Source organism: Branchiostoma floridae, chromosome 4, assembly GCF_000003815.2.
Source record: "Branchiostoma floridae strain S238N-H82 chromosome 4, Bfl_VNyyK, whole genome shotgun sequence".
NCBI lineage: Eukaryota > Metazoa > Chordata > Leptocardii > Amphioxiformes > Branchiostomatidae > Branchiostoma > Branchiostoma floridae.
The window spans coordinates 24,075,365-24,096,353 of NC_049982.1; the positions used below are offsets into that span (position 1 = coordinate 24,075,365).

The window sequence follows — 20,989 nt, forward strand, 5'->3', positions numbered from 1 at the left end:
GACTTGAAGCAGAGCCGCACGGTTACTTGCATACCTGGAATCTTAAAGCCATACCAGGTCTCGCTAGCGACTCGCGAGTTGGTTTAGGTGAGGGATGCCTTCTTGTGTTTGGTTCCTCAAAAGATCTTGTTATGACAGGAACTTGTCCAGTATACGGTGAGTGTTTTTACCGCGAGAATCACAGTGCTGTAGTTTACAGTTAGATATCTGTATGAGCAAACCACATTCTTACAGCATATCTTCTTTGGGTTTGGTACTTGGGAGGTGGGGAAAAATGTTCTTTGTCAATATGATTTGAGCAGTGCAGAAATGTATTTGGGTCAAAAGAGTCAGTGTTTACCTAGGGTTGGGTCCTCACAGGGCGAAATATTAACACTACAGTGGAGTATGTGGGCAAGATAGCTCGTATGTGTCAAATGGCACAATGCCCTGAGTTGATTGCACCAAAAAATTTGGGTACACATTAATGTAAAATAAAACAAAATTACAAATCATATTGCCCTCTTCAGAGTTTTAATATGAAATTCTGTTTCAACTTCAAAATTTCAACTTTTTATTTCACTTAAACTAAAGGTCGACAATTGTGCCTTTATATACACAACACTACACAAATATCAATGTAGCAAACTGTTTACAGTACATTGCAAATGGAATGTGTGCAAACACTTGATGAGGTTGAAAGACCAGGATAGACAACAGGTCAAAATTGTCAAGGTTGTGCCCTAGCCTGTAAAGATAGAGTGAACCCTTAAATAGGTTAGAAAAATGGCAAACCATAATCAGTGTGTTTAGATATTAGAATAATAAATAATAAGGTCCATACATACGTCACCTATACCAACAGGTATTTCTAAGATACCCCAAAAGTTATCATTTTGTGCCACTATTGCTGCCTAACCCTGAAACTGAACCTTTTTTCATAATTATACAAACTCCTTGCAGGTAAATGCCAAGAGGTGTGAAAGGACTAATGTTGTAGTTAGTCTAATATGAATTAATTTAATAGATGGAGTGGAGCGAAATGTTAGAGATTTGAAAGTTGCAAGCATATATTAAAGAAGCTCAACTTACAACATACTTCTTTTTTTTTTTTATTCACATACATAATTATGATATACCAGTAGAAGGTCTGAAAAATACTTCTGTTGGCACAATCTTGCAATTTTACCTGCAAACTGCATGAACAGTCAAATCTTACTAAGTCTTTAGAAAATTGCTACACAATGCTCTTGGCATTGTGATTTATGATACCAAACCTATGTTTGTTAAGCCTCCAAAAGTGCAACAGCAAGTTATTTCTATTTTTAGCTTTACTCTTGAGAGTCATGCATTGTAATTTGTATTTTCCCTGCAAATACCAGGTCGCAGGTGGTTAATTTGAGCCTTTCATAGTGTTGGCTTTCACAGATGAGCTACCCAATGTGCTTGCTAAGAATGGATACATGTCGACAATATACTGTAAATCCATTTACTTTCACAATGGTTTTGATATTTTGCAGTTGGTGGGGAAAATATGCTTTTGCAATGTTTGAAATTGTGGTTGAGACATTTCTGTAGGATAACAAAAACGCCTATTTGTGGTGTTGTATTCCTGAGTTTGTGGTAAGACTAAGAGCTGGGAAAAATAAAGCCACCGCAAACATTTTACATTTTACAGTATCAGCAATAGCCCATGGTTTAAGGTCATCCTAACATCAGGGTGCTTAAGTTCCAACTGATGAAGTGTGTAGTAAGTGTGGGATGGGAGGAGTGCATAATCAAGATACTTTGCATTACAGGGTGATGAAATGTAAACATACAAGTCCATGACTGTACAGAGTTGTGGGGACAAGTCCTTGCCTGTACTTCATATATTGGTCATACTCTGATATAAAACTCGACTGTACTTCATATATTGGCCATTGCCGTCCCACTTGAGCTTGAGCCTTGAGGTATGTTGTACAAAATTTTGTCTATCAATATCGCTTATCAGATACATGTACTCTTATTGATTACTTCACCTCTAGGCCTAGGGCTTTTGCTCATCTGTTGTGTGTCTATCTGTGTTTCCCAGAATTCTGGCTATTTTTATCTGGAGAACAGAAGGGGTTGCAAAGCAGTACATTACAGGTGCAAAGGACTGGGTTAAGTCTGCGCTCTCTGGTTGCATTGTTAACTGATGGGCTAAGTTGTATATGTACCAGCTATTATATATAGCTCAAAAATGATAAGTGACACATATGATATAGAATATATCACAGTGTATTCCATATCACCCAAGATACCAGCCCAACTGCCTGTGATACAACTAAGAAGCCTGTGTAATACGGAAAATTATCACCCAGTACAGAACGCCTTTATCAAATGTTATCACGGCCCAGGTATGACATAATGTGATTTGTTATTACCTTGCTCTTCAGAACTTTGTACTTTCTGTTTGACGGTAAGTGTAGGTACAGTGTGTACTATATATATTTGCAGTCTATGGTTGTTCTGAAAAAGAGGGAATGGTGTATGTTTTTGCTTGTATGTCTTTGTTTGTGTATGTGTCTGTCTATGTTTTGGTAATGGTCAATAATATATACAATGCAACTTGCCTTACATCCTTGTTGTGGTACTGCTGTCTTCTTCTATCTATCAATATTGTAACTTAATCTAAGGAACTGTAAGTGTTGCAAAGTGGTATGGATATGGGAATGAAGTCTGATTGTCTCATGTTTATTCATCATTTTGTTAGTCAGGACTCAGAGGCAAAACTGTTTAGATTTTGGATCCTCCAAGCAGCTTCCATTGGAACTGCAAAACGTGTACCATTGTGACTGAGAAGTGCAATTTGTATGCATGGAATCTTCTGATATGATAATCTGTTTTAGTGTTATGTCATTCCTTGGTATGCCCTGGCACCCCCCAAAAATACACATATAAACTGCTTAGACATATTTTGGCTGATTTTTTTTAATAGATAAAAGTACTTGCATATACTATGATATAGCATGTGAAATACCCAACTTTGTGTATTGTTTTCAGCAGATTGTATATACTTTGTTTCACCGCAAACTTCTCAAAATTGAAGACAGCATAGAAAAAGAAATTTGGCCCTGCATATGTATCTGAAGGGATATCATTTCTTTTCATAATATACAGTTATTTTGCTTGGGAATTATTCCCCAACGGAGCTGATTGTTAGACTTGATAGTACGCAGCCTCAAATTAAAATCCCAAATAGATTGGGGTGTGGCGCCTTGACGTAATTAAGCTGAAAATGGATTGACGCATGGAATTTAGTAAGGTCTGTACAATATTGCTAGCCTCTACCAGGCTCCGTGGATCGGTAGAATCATTATCCTCACCACGAAGCCTGTGCGGGGTCGCTAAGAACAAACGACAGAGAATTAATCCCCCCGTTATTTGTACAAAGGAAGTAGCTCAGCGCTGGAGATAATTTAAGTCATAAATCGGCCAGCGCCCAGTGGGAAACAGCTCGGTTTGGGACAAGGTCAATCTGGGATCGACAACAAAACGCGGCAAAAATGATGTTTTGGACGGCGTTTTTTTGCTAAAATATAAATGCTTTTGAAACAATGTAGGCTAGATTGAGGTTAATTTTGCGATGAAATGTAACATGATAACAGTTTACGCTATAGGTAATTTCCTGTGCGGTCAATCTGCAGCAATCGGTCGCGAAAAGAGATCGCATTTTTTCCCTGTTGAGTGTGGCCAAGCTGTACCTTTTTGGTGAAGTTTGGAGACAAAAAGGACTCATTTTGGGATGCAATGGCCGACCCGAGGGCTTATGACGATAACAAACGTTTGATGCAGGACGGGATGGCTTGAAAATAAGTTTGCCGGTCCCCGTGAGAAGTCCCGGCCGCTGCAGTCAAGACCCGTCACGGGCGAGTCGGAAAGCAATAAACCACTTCGCACCTATTAGATAGCGATTAGTGGACTTCAAAGAACATAGCGACCCCGCACAGTCTTCGTGGTGAGGAAACGTACTCTTCTGGCCGGCCAACTCCCCTAGCGTACTATAGATTCTATTTGTCCAATTTCTACAATGAGACCACCGATCCACGAAGCCTGGTAGAGTCTACAATATTGCATGTAAATCATGATACAGATTGGGGAAGAGTTCATTGTCAAGTATGATACTTCTGTGTTTTGGGCTATTTTTTTTACAAATGTATTTTGGGCTATTGTGCTATTATTATTATTTACAAATCAAGAAGGCTGACAAATTTTTATATTACAATAAATAGGGCAATCTTGTATTCATCATGTAGGTATTCCTGCGAGAGTTTTGACCACAAACAACGTTTGAAAGAAATTTCATTACATATTTGGTGCCTAAAGGATAGGTCAGCAAGACAAAGAACCCTAGACAACTGTCATTTGTTGTATATTTAAATAGGGATTATTTCAATTTTTAGACATCAATATGATTAGGAGACATTTGTTAGAAATAACTTTGTAGCTGAGACCCTGTCTGTTTGTGCAAAATTGTTATATTTTCCTAGCTTCCTCTCTCTGTCATTGTACAAAATTGCCTACAGAACTTCTAGTTTGTGACAGAAATAGGGAGCTTGAAATGTAACAATTTTGCCTTCCAACATCTTCCTGAAAGGCTGTCACTAGTAAGAGAAACACTGGAAGCTCTGAGAATAAAAATTCTCTCACTTTTGAATGTGGTGTTATCTGTGATAGGAGGGAAAAGGAAGGTTTAGTTACTTAGTGTCGTATTTCAAATTCTTTATTGAAACAATTGTGTAGTGCAGCAGTCTTACGAGGGACACATTTGCGGAATCGTAAATTCACAGTGAATAGGTCACCACTTGAATAAAGACACTGCAAAAGTTTTGAGGTTTACAGTAATGTAACGATTTTGCTTTCTAATATCTACTTGGAGATAAGTGAAGATCCTGCCCCATGCATAGAGAGGACAGAAATAGGTGGCACATTTGTAACACGATCATCACATCAGCGCTGTGGTAATGGTAACACCAGAACCTAATGGCTTAATGGGACAGACACATTACATGGGTACATTGTACATTTAGGTCATTCTACTGACGAAGCTGGAAACATTTCCGTTACCTGTAATAATGTTACAAGGTGGCAGAATTTTCACTTTGAAGTCAGAATTTGGAGAAATTTTAGTCCGGGATGAATCTAAATCTTTCTCATACTGAGGTTGATGATTGATGAAGGTCATGAGCATACATTGCAAAAATTTGCATTTGTGATAAAAATAGCTCTGTATCTTTTGGTGATGACTGCTTCTACTTTGCATAATAACTGAGTGATTTTTTTCTGATCAAATTCAAAAGCGTCATCTGATGAAATTGTGTTCTTTTGGGACACCGCAACAAGTCAATGTTGTACTATTAGTATTATGAAGCAAATCTCAGAGTACTATAGGTAGCAATCACTGTGGGTAGCAATCAAGGCAGTACACATAAGGTGAAATTATGACAATGTTTCAAGCCTTTCTAAATTCTTTCCTACAGAATTATAGGTTACATTATATGTATTTATATTACTACCTGCACTGTCTTTTGTATGTTACCTGGCCTTTTAATATCATTGCCCTTTTAATATTGCTGCCATTGAGTTCATAAAGTGAAAAAATTCAACATATCATGATTTAGCTTTAAACTGTTGTGCTTCTGCTGTAGTTACTGGTGTCTCATTCTCTTTCTGCCTGCCATTTCTTTATGTTCTGGAAGAGGGAGCAATTGGCTTGTTTTGAGAATTACATAAATATTCCGTTCCTATAATCACAAAGCAGTCTAGTAATATTTTCCCGTTTGTCCCCCCAAAAGCGACTTTCCAGTAGAAGGCTGACAACATTCTAAGAGCTGACCTCTGACCTGACCAACATGTCTAACTACGCGCCGAGTGACGAGGGCTCGTTACCGCAGCCGTCCTCCGACTCGTTCTGGGAGGTGGGGAACTACAAGACCACGGTCAAGCGTATGGAGGACGGGTACCGGCTGTGTAACGAACTCATGACCATGGTGAAGGAGCGCTGTGAGATTGAGAAATCCTATGCAAAGGCACTCAAGCACTGGGCCAAGAAATGGAACAAGTCTGTGGAGGAAGGTGAGTCAGAACTTCAAGTTCAACCTATCATATGCCATATGTGTCAAGTTAGTGTGTCTAATTAGCATGTGTCTACACTTGAAAGCATATGTGTAGTTACATACACATGTATGTCTAGCAGGTATACATGTATCTCCAGTTAACATTATCTAGCAGCATACTAGTATGTGTCTAGTAGTAGCATTTCTAGCAACATGTGTGATTAGCAGCACATCTGTTTAGCATCCTCCATCCTTCAGCCAAACTGCCTGTCTGGATGTGCCCTGCTCTTTCAACCGTCACTCTTAGTCTTAGTTCCTGTGGACGTCCCCCCCCAAACCAGCTGTCAGCCAATCAGAGAATAGGCTTTCCATATTCAAAAAAAGAGTGTCTCGCATGTATAAGCCATTAGGGTAACCTCATTAATATTTATGAGCAGGGCGGTCAGGAACTAAGGGTGGCAGTTGAAAGAGCAGGGCACATCCAGAGAGGCAGTTTGGCTGTTGGATGTCCCTGCATAGGAGGATGCTGTTTAGCAACATACATATGTCTCTTGCGGCATACGTGTCTAGCAGCTACTACATTTGTACTGTCTAGCAGCTACTGTATGTACTGAAGCAGAGAGAGTTGACAACTTGTACCATGTTTCCCCTTCATACAGGTCAAGCACGGTACCATGGCTTCTGTACTGAAGCAGAGAGAGTTCATAACTTGTACCATGTTTCCCCTCCCTACAGGTCCAGAGTACGGTACCATGGCTTCAGGCTGGAAGAGTTTCTGTACTGAAGCAGAGAGAGTTCATAACTTGTACCATGTTTCCCCTCCCTACAGGTCCAGAGTACGGTACCATGTCTTCAGGCTGGAAGAGTTTCTGTACTGAAGCAGAGAGAGTTCACAACTTGTACCATGTTTCCTCTCCATACAGGTCCAGAGTACGGTACCATGGCTTCTATACTGAAAGAGAGAGAGTTGACAACTTGTACCATGTTTCCTCTCCATACAGGTCCAGAGTACGGTACCATGTCTTCAGGCTGGAAGAGTTTCTGTACCGAAGCAGAGAGAGTTCACGACCTGCACATGGAGGTCCGTGACAAGCTCATCTCAGACATCCAGGAGGAGGTTGCCAGCTGGCAGAAGGAGAATTACAAGAAGTTGATGATGACAGGCTTCAAGGAGACAAAAGAGGCAGATGATGCGTTCAGAAAAGCACAGAAACCATGGGCCAAAATGCTACAAAGGGTAAGTTTGTGGATAGGACAACATGCTATGTTACTAGTTATTAGTGACAAACTGCTGTACTTGACCATTGGTGATATCAACTCTCATAATGTCAGCCATTTCACCAGTCCTAAGACTGCCACACTTTTAAGAAATGATTTTATAAGGGCATTCTGAAGTATGAAAGTTGACATTGTTTAGTTTGTTGACATTGTTTAGTTTGTCTGTTTAGGATGGGTAATCTGCTACAAGTTGTAGCTCCATACATATTGTACGAAATTATAATCCATACTAATTCACATAGATGAATGTGCTCCTGATAGATTGCAGAGCAAAGATTTCACATTGCAGTTCCTAGCTACATAGTAGAGGTCTGCCTTATTCTTCTTACAGATTAACCAATCAAGGCACCAAAAAGCAGTTACTAGGGAAAGCAACTGGATATGATTTTGGAAACTGTCACGCGATTCAGATAGTATCCACTATCCTTCGCCAGCGTCAGCTTTTACAATGTTATAGAAACCTATCTTGGCCATCCTACAGGTAAACCAATCCAAGAAAGCGTACCACACAGCTTGTCGGAATGAGAAGACGGCTATCAACGCAGAGAACAACGGCAAGAAGGACACATCTATCTCACCGGACAAGGTCAAGGCACTCCGAGACAGAGTGGAGAAATGTAAAGCCGAGACAACAAAGGTTAGTTAGACAATAATGATAGAGACAGAGACAAAGGGTATAGACTCCCTGCTTGGGACTTACAGTTGAAGACTGTGACCACCACAAGTAACCTAGTAGTATCCCTGGTCAATCAGAATTTCATGGTTGTCAGAAGATCTGCTCCCCAGTGTAACGGCATCCAGTGCATTCCATTTCTCATTATTTCTAGATCAGCAAGCCTGGTGAAAATTAAACTTGTCCTATTGTGATTGACAAGGATTCATTAATATTGAATATGGTCACAGTCTTTATCTGTGACCTCTCTGACAGTAATTGTGCTCGGGATGCATTCAAATGTACAATTTTCAGTTAAACTTCTCTAAAACTCTGCACCATGTAAGATGGATGCCCTGGACCCCCTACAATAGTCATACCTATATCACTTGCCACGACTCACCAAGAAATGTGGACCCTCATAATAAAATCTAGCTAAAAGCCTCCTTCTCACTGATAGGTTTTATTTTGCACAGCAGACAGCTTGTTGAAATGTCTATCAAAAACAAAAATAATGTTGAATTAATTTACCAAAAATAAGCTATTTACAGAATCCAATGTTTTTTTCACATTTTTCCTCCTCAGACAAAAGACAAGTATGACAAGACCCTACAGGAGATCAACGGGTACAATGCCAAGTACATGGAGGACATGACCCTGCAGTTTCAGAAGTGCCAGGACTTTGAGGAGAAGCGACTTCAGTTCTTCAAACAGACCCTGCTTAATATGCACCAATGTCTAGACTTGTCTGTAGAACAAAGGTAGGCTTTAGAATTCTGATATTGTAAGTATGCATAAAACTGTGCATGATGTCAAATGGCAGAGTGGATAGGTTACCGCACACGATATCTTCAGGCCACATTTGATTCCCAGTATTCCATACTAGACGTGTACTTTAAAAAGGCACTTAACACAACTTTCCTCACTCCATCCAGGTGTAGAAAATGGTACTTGACTTTAGTTGGGGATGTAGAAGGCAGTGGAAGGAGAGGGATGGGCTCTGTCTTCCAATACTGTGCCCTAGACAGTGTGGATAACAATCCTCAGTGGATAACTGCCCTTATGGCCTTAAAGCCACAGGACCTTTGCCTTAAAGCTATGCAAAGCAAAAACATGGCTAGAAATTTCGTATAATAGAATATCTCAAATGAAATGAAATATGTTCCTTGGTGCGAAGTTGTTGGGACCAATGTACTAAAAAGAAAACCCACATTTGTGCCTGTTTCTTTCTCAGATTTCCTCAGATTTACACGGACCTACAGCAGTCTATAGTCAAGGTGGAATCTGGACAGGACCTCAAATTTTGGGCCAAGAACCACGGTACCGAGATGGGCATGAACTGGCCACAGTTTGAGGTAAGATTTCATTAATATTAGACAATATTGGACTGTCTAGTTCGTGCCTAGTTCGTAGCATTTTGCCACATGCTTTTCTTGAACTTTTAAAAAAGGTTTGTCATTCCATCCAAGATACACGTATGCAGCGCTAGGGTGGCAAGCGGACAACTTTACGGCACAGCAGTTGCTAATGCAGTCCAGTAAGATTAACGCTTTATGTGAGCCACACCTTGACCACATTACTAAGGGACCCACAACACTTATAAAAAAGAGTAGGGGTCCTTTCTGGTGTGAGTGGAACAGACCTCACTCTCTGGTCTTACCCAGCTTATGTACTCCCTGTACAAAACTCAGGTTTTTTACACCCATGACTTGTTCTTCCATCCTGGGACTGAACAGCGATTTACCCCATCAATCCCAAAAAATCTGAACTTCATGACATGAAATTGATAGAAATGTATTTTTGTAAGCTTAAAATGAGAGCTTTAACAACAAAACCTACTCCAAAGCAATAAGTGGAACAGAAAAAAATTCAAAGCTGGCGACAGCCCTGGTTACACCCAAAGACAGTTTGCTTGTCCAGTACTGCAAAGCAAGCAAATGCATACATGTAAGATATCTGCCCCCGTGATATACATGACATACATTGTACTTTGTGCAACCCTCTCCACAGGAGTACAACCCAGAGCTGCGTGCCATCACCAAGAAGAGTAAGAAGAACGTTGCAAACGAAGGGATCACAATGACAAACATCACCCCCCTGACAGAAAACTACCAGCCCAACTCCTACCATCACCAACAGGCTCAGGACTCCCAGAAGTAAGTTCTTTATTTGTTACACACAAACCCTTTTCTAAGAATACTGGTCAATAACAGGGCTTGAAATACTGCGAGGTTAGATCAGGTAAGATTTGAGTTGTGAAAATATTTTATATGTCTACCTACTGTGACCAAATCTTGTTCAAACCAGGCTGTGACAATCAGGTGTTACACAGCACAATCCCCCAAACATACCTCACATTCTTGGTGGTAACATCCTTTGATAACCACAGATTATAAGATTCAAAATGATACTTGAATAGAAGGAATGTTTCATTCAAACATGTAGGGTTTTCTGATGGACCTGAAGGGAAATATTTGGTGCAGGTAGTTTTGAATGCTACTTGTACAGCAGAGACACTGATAAGTATTTAGAGCCTTGTGTAGTGCATTGTAGATATTGAAAATGGACTTTGGGTGTATGTCTTTTGTTTTTGTTTTCCAACTGACCATGTTCCACTGAAATAGATATTACCCTGAATAAGACAAATTTTATAATTATACCAGACTGGGAGTACCTTCACAACATGATCTCATCAGTTCTCTCCTTACCCAGGATATGTCTTAATGTTTCTACCCATGTTGCCAAACACTTTTGCTAGAATATATTAAGATACAGGGGCATCTCTACTCATGTGGAAATTTATGGTTGCATTCACCATTTTACTCTGTAGAAATGACAACTTTACTTGACTTTGGAGTACCTTGTACATGCTTGAAAATACACAAAAAGTAATGACTGTGAATATTCATTGACTGGGTTCTCCTCGTCATTCTAGTGTAGATACTTTCTGGCATTGTACAAGACTGAAGTTATGAAAACATGGGTGGGGTTATTTGGGAGAATAGTTTTTACGAATAGTCTTCTGGTTCACGAAATCCTGAAATCCCATGGTAGTATATTTTCTAGCCATGGCATACATGTATGTAGGGATTAAGATACATTTTGTAGTTTACTGTATTACAATTATGCCAATCAAATCAATTTGTGTCTTTTTTTGGTGATGTGAGAAGGTCACCTTAATGTTGTCTTTCAGTTCCAACTTTTCTCATTCCCTAGATTCTTTTTAGTGTGAGACAAGTTCAATACCACAGTGTTGCCATTTTTGTTGGACTCAAAACCTTACCCACCAATGAAAATGTAGTACCATACTTACTTTTTTTACATATCTCTTCGCATAGTTTGTCATAGAAGGGCAAAGTTGTTAGATGTGCTAATTTTTTGACATGCATGCTTAATGTATGAGGCAGCATTCCTACCAGGCAAGTGTTTTAGACATCCTTTTTTGCAGGTTATGCCTTCAATTGTGTCTAGGGACAGCCAAAACATACGAAGCTGAGTTGAAAAAGCATTTATGATAGTAATAAATTCAAAAAATTGATAAGAAAAAATACATTGTAATCAGTGAAAATGCTCTATAAAGCCAAGTCTAGTAGGAATGCTGCTATGCTGCTTCTAGATGCTCGTACATGTACCAGTAGTTGTACCGTTTATGTTTGTGCTTTCTGTCCTCTCTTTCTTTCTTTCTCTCTCTCTCCTTCTGCACTCCTCCCTAACATCCACCAGACTCAGTAGACGCAGGACATTAGGGTGGAGGTTGCCCGGTTTGGGGGCACGGCCCAGACCAAAAAGCATGAGTGACACATGCCAATCTTCTTCCCTTAACAACTCCCCACATGAACAAAGACACACCAGCACTGTGATGGAGAGAAGGTGACTCAATCTGTGGTTCTTTCCTTCATTCATTCCTTCATTCCAACTGTTGTTTCCTTTTTCTGTTTAGCTGCATGTTTTACATTACATTCTGCTGACTGCTGTTTAAAGCTGTTTATTCACTTTTCTTGGTATCTGTTTTCTGGTATGCCCGATAAACAATTTCAGTTTCTTAATAAAACTGTTGATGAAATTTTGCAAACTAACTGGTTTAAAATATAAGATAGTGGTTGCATGTTCATTCATGTATTGCAAATGCTGGCTGATTGTTGTTAATTTTCAAATCGATTGGTTGCACTAGCTGGCCCTTGCTCTGGCCAATCTGGCAGTTTGTTACAGTTTGTTACACGTAGGCCAGTCAGCATGAGTCTGCATGTTTGCAGATTGTAAGAACTGGATGTTCATTACTGTTTGGTCATGATGGTTGTGGTGTGAGTGCACCAAAATGTGGCATTGTTCCAATAGCATACAAATACAGGTATAGAGGTAACAGAACAGAAAAAGGTGGCAAAAATCCAGTTAGGACATTACTCGCTAAAACTTCAAGAACTTTAACCTTCAAGCCTGATAAGGTACATGTAGCTGAATGGCACCGTGTTTGTATTGGTGGAGACGTACAAATGTACCATGCATCTGTGCATATTTTGGTATGCTGAATGCTTTTTAAAGCATATACATGTACATGCATCAGTTCAGAGATGAACTTTGACAACAGTCTTTCATTCTTTTCCATGGTTAAAAGTTTTATTTTAAGTTTAATTGAGCAACTTTAAACAGGATCACTTTGCAGTTAGTTTGAAGTTGTAGAAAAACTGTCTCTGGTCTCACGATGGGGAAATTTTGGAATGGCGAAAACCATATACCTAACATTGAGGTCAAAAACAATTGTACAGTTGGGGTTTCTGCAAACAACATCATTTGAGGTTTGTACATGTAGATAATAGGAAAGTCAGGGACTGCAATTTTCTTGCTGCAACACTACATTGTGACAAGAGTAATAGAGTCCATTCATTCGGGCCTTTAGGAAGGTATTAAGCTAAGCAGAGGAGTCACAGAAATGTTGGCCAGGTAGATTCCCTCTAGGTTGTGTTCCTTTTTTTTTTTCTTGGGGTGTTGTTTACATACAATGTAATATGACTTGTGTCTCACATCCTCTCCCAGACATCAAAACAGCCAGCCAGTAGTCATGGTGAACCCCACCTACCAGGAAGTACAGGTCAACATTGTCAGGTGACTAAAGTAACGGAGCCTTGGCCTGCCCCCACGAGCATTGTGGTGCATGTGGATGTGCAGTGTGTACATGCACCCCTATCAAACTCCATTGGTTTCACCCCATGGTCACTGCATGGGCTGAGGTTTTGGATGGGATTCACACAATGCCAATTGGTAGAATGTTTGTCAAGAATGTGTCCCAGAGCACTGTTTATCTTGTCAACATCATGTACATGTATGTGGGGGGTACCAGTCAATATTGGCCATTTTGGATGCTGGGTTACCTCACGTATATGTAGTCAACAGGAAAATTGTATCTGAAGTACTTTTCACAAACAACACCAGTCATATGGTGTGGTTAGGCTCTGGTATGCATTCTCGGCCAACATTGTACAAATGGCATTGTCCAAGTTCCAGCCAGACCTTGACTGTCTGTGGCTCTGCTGTTATTTTCATACAAGATGAGTTTGATAGGAGGTGCCAAGGATAAGGATTCAAACCATGTGATGCTCACAGGGAATGTGTGTGTGCCTTATGATAACACAGAAGCGCACCAGTCTGTCTCTGACACTGCAGTGTGGTTTGTATGTTTTCAGCTTGGTCTGACAGAGTTGTCCAATCTTTAAGTGACTGACCTAGAATTCCCATTCAAAGTCTAGAAAGAACCCACTATTATTTGGTTGAGAAAGTCCCCGGCCTGTTTCATATAGGAACAAAGGGTTCAATTTTTCCACAGATTTGCCATAGTGCATGAATGGTATAGACCTTTAAGCTACATGAAATTTATGTTGCTATCAATTTTTAGCTTGATATTGCCGAAAGAAACAATACAGAATCTTTACATTTTGTGGATGGAAAAAACTACACAGATTCATTTTGAAAGTCTGTGTGTGGAAATAAAAGTAATAGAGCTTTTAGCATTTATTTTCAAGCACTTGTCCTTTAACTAAAATGGGAACACATTTTGTTTGGTCATAATACAATGTACCCAATAAACAAGAGATTGAAGAAGAACAAAAACAGAGAAATTCTGCCGGAAGTGGTCTGAATTTTAAGGAGCCCGTATCCATTTTAAAGGAAACACCAGTACTACATGTATTTGCGCAAACCCCAAAATTTAAGAATTTGCCTGAAAGTTGTGTTTTCAATCATGATAATCTATAGGCTGATTGATGCTGATGAGAATGTCATGTCTTGAGCACAATCTGGATGATTTGCTGTGCATGTCTGCAAACCAGTGAAAACAAATGTAACCTCATTGAAAAGACAGCTCTTTTTCTGTCTCATTTGATAACTTTTTGCTCTTCAGTTTTCTGCTGTGATTTATAACACAATAACTAATTTCTCTCTCTATGTTGTGTCTGTCTGTCGCTGTGTGTGTGTGTCTGTGTGTGTGCCCTCCCCTCTCGTAAGACCAAAGAGTCTCCAGAAACCCCCAAGACCACAGAGCCTGCTTTCTCACGTTTCCAAGGAGACCCAGACCAGCCCTGGTCTCACCTGTCCTAGTATCAAGGAGCCCTTCTCTAGGAAATGGTAGTGATGATGACCATTTCTTCAGCAAAGAAAATTGATCTAAGCTCATAGTCATACTTCTGTGAAATGTCTTAATTTTTTTTGAAATTATTTATTTACCATTGTGTATTTCTTGTTGATGCTATCAGAATTAGTAAGCATTTTTTCCGCTGGGTCTCAGAAGGCAACATTCATTGAACACAGGAAATGAGATAACCTATTCTGGGACCTTTGACCTAACTTCTTGTTAACATCTATGCTTTGCCTATCATGTGGAAACCAGTGACCACTCTACTGTATTTAAAACTGTGAACAGAAGCAAACAACAGACACAACAAAAGCAAAACCTTACACACAATAGGTCCATATTTTTATTCTCTGACTCTACTGTCCTGCCATCATATAAATATTGAAGTGGATCTGTTAGAGCTGACATATTACTGAACAGAATACAGAATATATACAATGATGAGTTGCAAGGCAGATGAAGGACTTTCGATTTTTTATTAAAGCAGGCCATGTTTTATTTTAGGGCCTCCCAAGATATAATTGAGCTTATCAAGTCTGCAGAATGTATCATTCAATATTGAATGTGGATAGATTTTGGATCATTTCTGATTTGAATTTTGATATAATTGTAATAAATAAATATTGTCAGTCCAGATCTATTCCAGAAGTTTGAAGGGAAATAGATATAAAGTTCAACATCAGTCATCCTTCAACATGGTCTATATTAAATTGTTTCAACACTTTGGGTTGGAAATACTAGACCGTAACAGCATAAGATAATACAATGTCATAATACATGGTTGGATTGTGAATGATATTATGTTTCTTTGTATGTTTTGGTTGTGATATTGTTGGAGTTTTTATTTGCCTTGTCTGTCTCATGGGGGAAGAAGCTTTAATTGGAACAACAACCCTGCGGTTAGCAACATGTTGATTATGTATGCAAATTTGTTTACAGTTCGTCTGGTTCTGTTGATGATTATGATGATACCAAGAACCCTTTTGCGGAAGATGACAACCCCACAAGGTGAACAGTCGTGGATGTGGTGAATTTTACCTGGAGCCAAGTGTTACATTTTCTTTGTATTATTTTGTCTTGTTCTGTGTCATTGTTTGAATGCATTTTTAATGCCTACTAACTCAACATCAAACCTTTTAAGCAAATCACAAATATATCATTATACGATGATAGTGGAACTAGCAAATACTGTAAATCTGAAGACTTAATGTTATGGCCAAGCACAACTGATATGGTGAAGGGGGTCTGATGAATAAATCTCCAATATGTACATTTTATACTACATAATATTCTACTCATAGGGATGTCCATATAACTTCATCTTGTAGCAGCCTCATCGTTGAGTTCCTGGTTTAGATTAGTTAGTAATTGCAAGACCCTGTATCAGGGCAATTTCAGTTGGGGCTGATTTTGTCTTGAGGTTTAGAAGGGATGTAAAATGAAGAAAATGAGGGATGGCGTCGTGAGCATGTTCAAGGGGAAGAGCTAGCAACCCCTCCCTGTGAAAACATACCCTGCTACTGAAACAGTAACTTAAAGGAAACTTACTGCCATATATTCCACTAAGCACTACAAGGGTCTGAATGAACATTTCATGCTTACAGTGTCAAGAGTTAGGTAAAGATAATACATTGTACCACCAGTATAGCCTTTTGAGTCCTTATGGGGGCACTGGATACTGTATCTGATAGGTAATGTAAATGAAAGAAAGTGAATGCCACATCTGGGGTTCATAGTACATAGCCTCATAAGTAAAGTACATACACCTCAGCTGATGAGAAGTCTTCAGGATAATGTACAATCTTTTCTGTCACGTCATCCATGTAAGAGTCTTTGCTTGTGCCATAGCATGATACCACGCACCAGAAGTGCCTGTAACTTGTACAGTCCAGCCTTCCCAGCATGTTATAATAATCTCATTAAGTTGTTCAGCCAACAGGATTGCAGCTTGTGTTCCATTGACCTGTTGTTTTGTACAGGACAAGACTCGCTGACAGTCCGCACTGCTCACCACATATAACAGTCATTATCAATGCTACTAACTCTGGATGTTTCCATATAGTGAAGCTCCTGCTCACTTGCTGCCACCGGTGTTCTGGCGTTGTCTTATTGTACCACTGTTCATCGTCATTGCATTGCATGAATATTACGATGAAAAGCCTTTTTTATGCTAAGCCTTTTAAAAACTAAGAGTTCTCCTTAACATTTGTCAAATACTCCTGTTAATGTAAGAGCATGGTCTTATCAAAGTTGAAAAATAAAACTCTGATGTAAACATGTTTTTTTAATTCAGAGATTGGGACCATGGTCAACAGTGGTACGTTCTTTTCTAACCTTGATTTCTTCTCCCCATCTGCAGTAAAGCATCTTCACGCCCAACGAGTAACACCAGCAACGCGGCTGAGTGGAGCGATGAAGATGAAGCGAACCCATTTACGAATGGCGGCGGTGGCAGCGGGACCGGGGACGCGGAAGTGGGCGTTCCCGTACGGGCGCTGTACGACTACGAAGGCCAGGAGGATGATGAGCTGACTTTCAAAGCAGGTGAGACATGCATGTACAGGTGTTGAGGTAACCAATCAGTGTACAGGTATTGTAGGGGCAGGAACCAATCAGTGTACAGGTACTGTAGGGGCAGGAACCAATCAGTGTACAGGTACTGTAGGGCCAGGAACCAATCAGCGCACAAGTCCAATCTTCAATGAGTGAACAGGTGCAGGAAACATTGTCAATACAGAATAGGTATGAATAGAAACCAATCATTGTGCCAGTTCAGGGACTAATCATGTCACAGGTACAGGAACCAATTAGTACATAGGATTTGTCATGACTATCATATATTTTTTTATATACATTGACTTTTAGGTGAAGTGCTCTCTGCTCCCATGGCCAGTAGTAATGGTCTAATATACCATATTTGAGTGTAATGAAAAAATGAAAATACAAATACTATTCCATGAGTTACCACCAGGACTCAAAGTCTTAACTGCATCGTCATCAGTAGCACAATGTCTCCCAGGTATATATGTTACCATATTGAAGCTACTGTAGGCAGTGTGTCAGTCTCACTAATGTGACAATCCTGTTGTTGGCCAGGCGACCTCCTGACCAAGCTGGAAGACGAAGACGAACAGGGTTGGTGTAAAGGAAAGTTCCGCGGGCGCGTCGGCTTGTATCCAGCCAACTACGTGGAACCCGTATGAACAACGTGCACGAGCGGACGGCCCCTGGATCTCCCAGCGGGCCTTATGGTGCCAGAAACGTGGCGTAGAAACCAACGTAGTCCCCCGATTATATACAGTGATGGTTATCCAAGTTACGTTACTGCGATGCAAGGGCGGGAACATTGTATGTACAGCGTGTGGATGGAAATAGATATGTTCTATGTATACAGGATACTTACTGTGTATATGTCTGGGGATGGATACTACCTATATTGCATGTTAAGAAAAAATACAGTAATTTTCTATGACATAAATATATATCAAATGTCATAGGCCAAGAGTAGAGTGTACAATACTGAAAGGATGGATGCTGAATGAATGTATATTTGGTACGACTGGTGACACAGTACATTCTCTTTAACACAGTAAGTATGGACAAACAGACTGTAAAATGTGCTGCATGTTTATATAAGAATATAGACCCTGGATGAACCTGAAAATGTCCAGATACGTGGCTTTAGATGCGGGTGTATCTAATTACATGTATTACTAATAGACAGTAGTACTGGGGAAAAGCATGTGGTCATGTCCACTGATTTTTGTACAACTTGGCCAGGTATGTTGAGGGGTCTGTTCGGAGGTGATTTTGTCCATTTTCACTCTTTTCATCATGACACATGTAGTTGGATATACATGTATTACATTCATAACGGCATATCTTTGCATTCATTCAATGTTTTAGGAAAGGCGCCACAAGTAAACCGTATAACAGCCAAAGCCTCCGTACTCACATACTCAAAACATTTCTGTGAAATGGAGAAGTCACATGTAACTTGGCATAACGTATTTCTTTCTCATTTAGACTTTGTATGTTATTTAGATAACATATGGATTATGTATATTATAGATATGTTCTTTGCAAACTATAACCTACATGTAGTTAACATTATGTACATGCATTACTTGTGTTAAGTCATTTCTTGCGCTGGCAGTGTGTGTGTGTATCGCTATGCAAATCATTAGCTGATTATCATAATGTATACATGTCTTTATGTTCTTTAGAGTCAGTAACTACATGACTTGTACATGTACATGAATGTATAGTTTGGTCATGTACTCTTCAGTTAGATTGATGATAATCCATTCAGATATTTTTAATTATCTAAAACACAAGAATTTTTGTGTTTGGGTTCTAAAATGTCTTACTTAACTGTTATTCCAACTTCCTTAGCAAAAGGTTAGCGTGGTAGTAAGTGCAGAAATTGATCAGTAATGAAAAATGCCTCCACCCCTTAGGTGTTGCCAAAAAGGAGATAGGCAAAAGACATGAGGTACATGTATATATATAGATGACTGACTTTCCAAACACGGAAATAACAAGACTACTCATGGTACATGTACTTTGGCTAATTTCAGTCTTGACATTTACTTACTTGCAGTGAAAAAAAACTAAATGATTTAGGCCCAGTTGTATTAATAAGGCTAATTAGTGTAAATGTTCGAACGTACATGCATATGAGGACATTTGCATGATTTATGAAACACTAACACATATATCTGACATGATGTGACAGACACACATTTTATACTGTGCCATCAGTAGCAAGGTTTGCTAGTTCTGGAATATAAAACAACATAAAATTTGATAAACTTCATATTTGGGTGCTCAAGCTACGGAAAGCCATTCTTACCTTGGCATGATTTTTGTGTCATTACTCCAGTCTGTATATCCTTTAATTGTGATTTTCATGGGAAAATGGAAGATAAAGAATTATTATGGTGTTCATATTTTGATATTATTTTGTGTGTAATACAGTATGTGGCTAATGGTAACCACGATTTCATTGTAATGATGTTGTGTGGATATCTGTAGTGTTGGGATCATTCGTACATCGTGTGCCCTTGTTCAACGATTCATGGACTCTGTTGGACAAACCATATAATAAGCTATTTCACAGTTCTGGGTGTGCATTTATGATACATTGTGGTCCAAGGTCAAAGTGAAGGCCCTTTAGTAGTTAACCATTTATTTTGTATTTACTGTTAACCTTTCTAAATACAGCAACCATTTTACAGACTACTATACTACAGTTTCTCCAAAAGGTGCTCTTTCATACTGTTTCATATTTTGAAAAGTCCATGGCACCAAATTAGAACACCACAGAAAGCAGCAAAAATCTTTGTCTTTTGGTCTTTGTTTCCTTCTGAGCACCCTTGACCTCTGACCTTACCCACAATTCCTAGCAGCACTGGAACTGGCCTGGATTATCTATGTTGATATAACTTCATGTATTTAAACGATATAATTTTCTAAGTTTGCAAATTATTTAAACCATACAATCTTCCAAACCCATACATTATTTTAATCTTAAGTTTTTCCATGTTATTGATGGTGTCAACAAATATTTAACTTGATTGTGACATGCTAGGTCGTCTTTTTTGCATCATATTGATTTATTTCTTCCGAAATATACTCTTCCATCTATGTAAATTTTGATTTGATTCAGCTTTGTATCTTCCTTTTGTTGTATATGAACATTCATTTACAGTATAAAGCTCTATTTATATATTGTTGGAACATGTAATAATATTTAGGCATTTCTTGTCTGTGTTGTACCTTAGTATGTCTTCTGTACTAGAGGTGTATTATCATATATATATATAGTAGTTTAACTTCTTGGATTGACCACAGTACATAATGTTATATTGCCAGGCATTGTTCTTTTGCTATGGAAAATGCTATCTATGGTTGTAGTCAAAAGCTTGCCTTTTTATTGATATTATGTTCAACTGTTAAAACCATTTCTTATCATTGTTGGATGAGGGCCATTCTGCAGTATATGGAAGATACCTCTGAACATTAATCTTGTTCTAGATTAAAAACATATTGTACAATGGATACTATTATCAGTTTTATTATCAGCTTGATGATAGAGTAAGGACATCGGCAAACATATTCCAGTTCTTTTATGTAGAAGATGTAACATTCTACCCAAATAAAATATTGACTAGTTCCCTTCAGTTGGGGTGGCTAAGGTGTTCAGTGTTTACCATGACTTCTCTATAGCTAAGGCTATCCCAAGAAGTTCTGGGGTCATGGCAATCCTGATCTATACCAAATTGTAACTTCGTCACCTCAATGAATCTGTTACCAAGATGGCTCACAGACCTATATGTACAAAAGCTCCCCAAACTTGTCACCAAGACAAATACT

General features: G+C 39.1%; 1 protein-coding gene across 7 annotated transcripts; it reads left to right on the top strand.

Moving 5' to 3' along the window:
• The first annotated feature begins 1,913 nt into the window (after positions 1-1,913).
• LOC118414577 (protein kinase C and casein kinase substrate in neurons protein 1-like) lies at positions 1,914-20,796 on the top strand. Of its 7 annotated transcripts, XM_035818716.1 has the most exons (13): positions 1,914-1,935; positions 5,799-6,078; positions 7,061-7,296; positions 7,819-7,974; positions 8,575-8,750; positions 9,224-9,344; positions 10,000-10,145; positions 11,713-11,859; positions 13,021-13,089; positions 14,485-14,604; positions 15,551-15,619; positions 16,971-17,155; positions 17,708-20,796. In XM_035818716.1, exons 2-13 carry the CDS (start codon positions 5,856-5,858, stop codon positions 17,812-17,814), a joined length of 1,755 nt encoding a protein of 584 aa, XP_035674609.1. In that variant the 5' UTR covers positions 1,914-1,935; positions 5,799-5,855; the 3' UTR covers positions 17,815-20,796. The 7 variants fall into 7 exon arrangements, with proteins under 7 accessions (XP_035674609.1, XP_035674611.1, XP_035674612.1 ...); XM_035818718.1 differs by lacking the exon at positions 13,021-13,089; XM_035818719.1 differs by lacking the exon at positions 14,485-14,604 and having other exon boundaries at positions 1,915-1,935.
• Positions 20,797-20,989: the final 193 nt, after the last annotated feature.

What these genes read in the sequence shown, in the direction of transcription:
- LOC118414577 (XM_035818716.1), top strand. Translation starts at nt 5,856, where the DNA reads ATGTCTAACTACGCGCCGAGTGACGAGGGCTCGTTACCGCAGCCGTCC. An exon ending in TGAACTGGCCACAGTTTGAG is followed by an intron (nt 9,345 to 9,999) that starts GTAAGATTTCAT and finishes CCCTCTCCACAG; the next exon opens with GAGTACAACCCAGAGCTGCG. An exon ending in GTACAGGTCAACATTGTCAG is followed by an intron (nt 13,090 to 14,484) that starts GTGACTAAAGTA and finishes CCCTCTCGTAAG; the next exon opens with ACCAAAGAGTCTCCAGAAAC.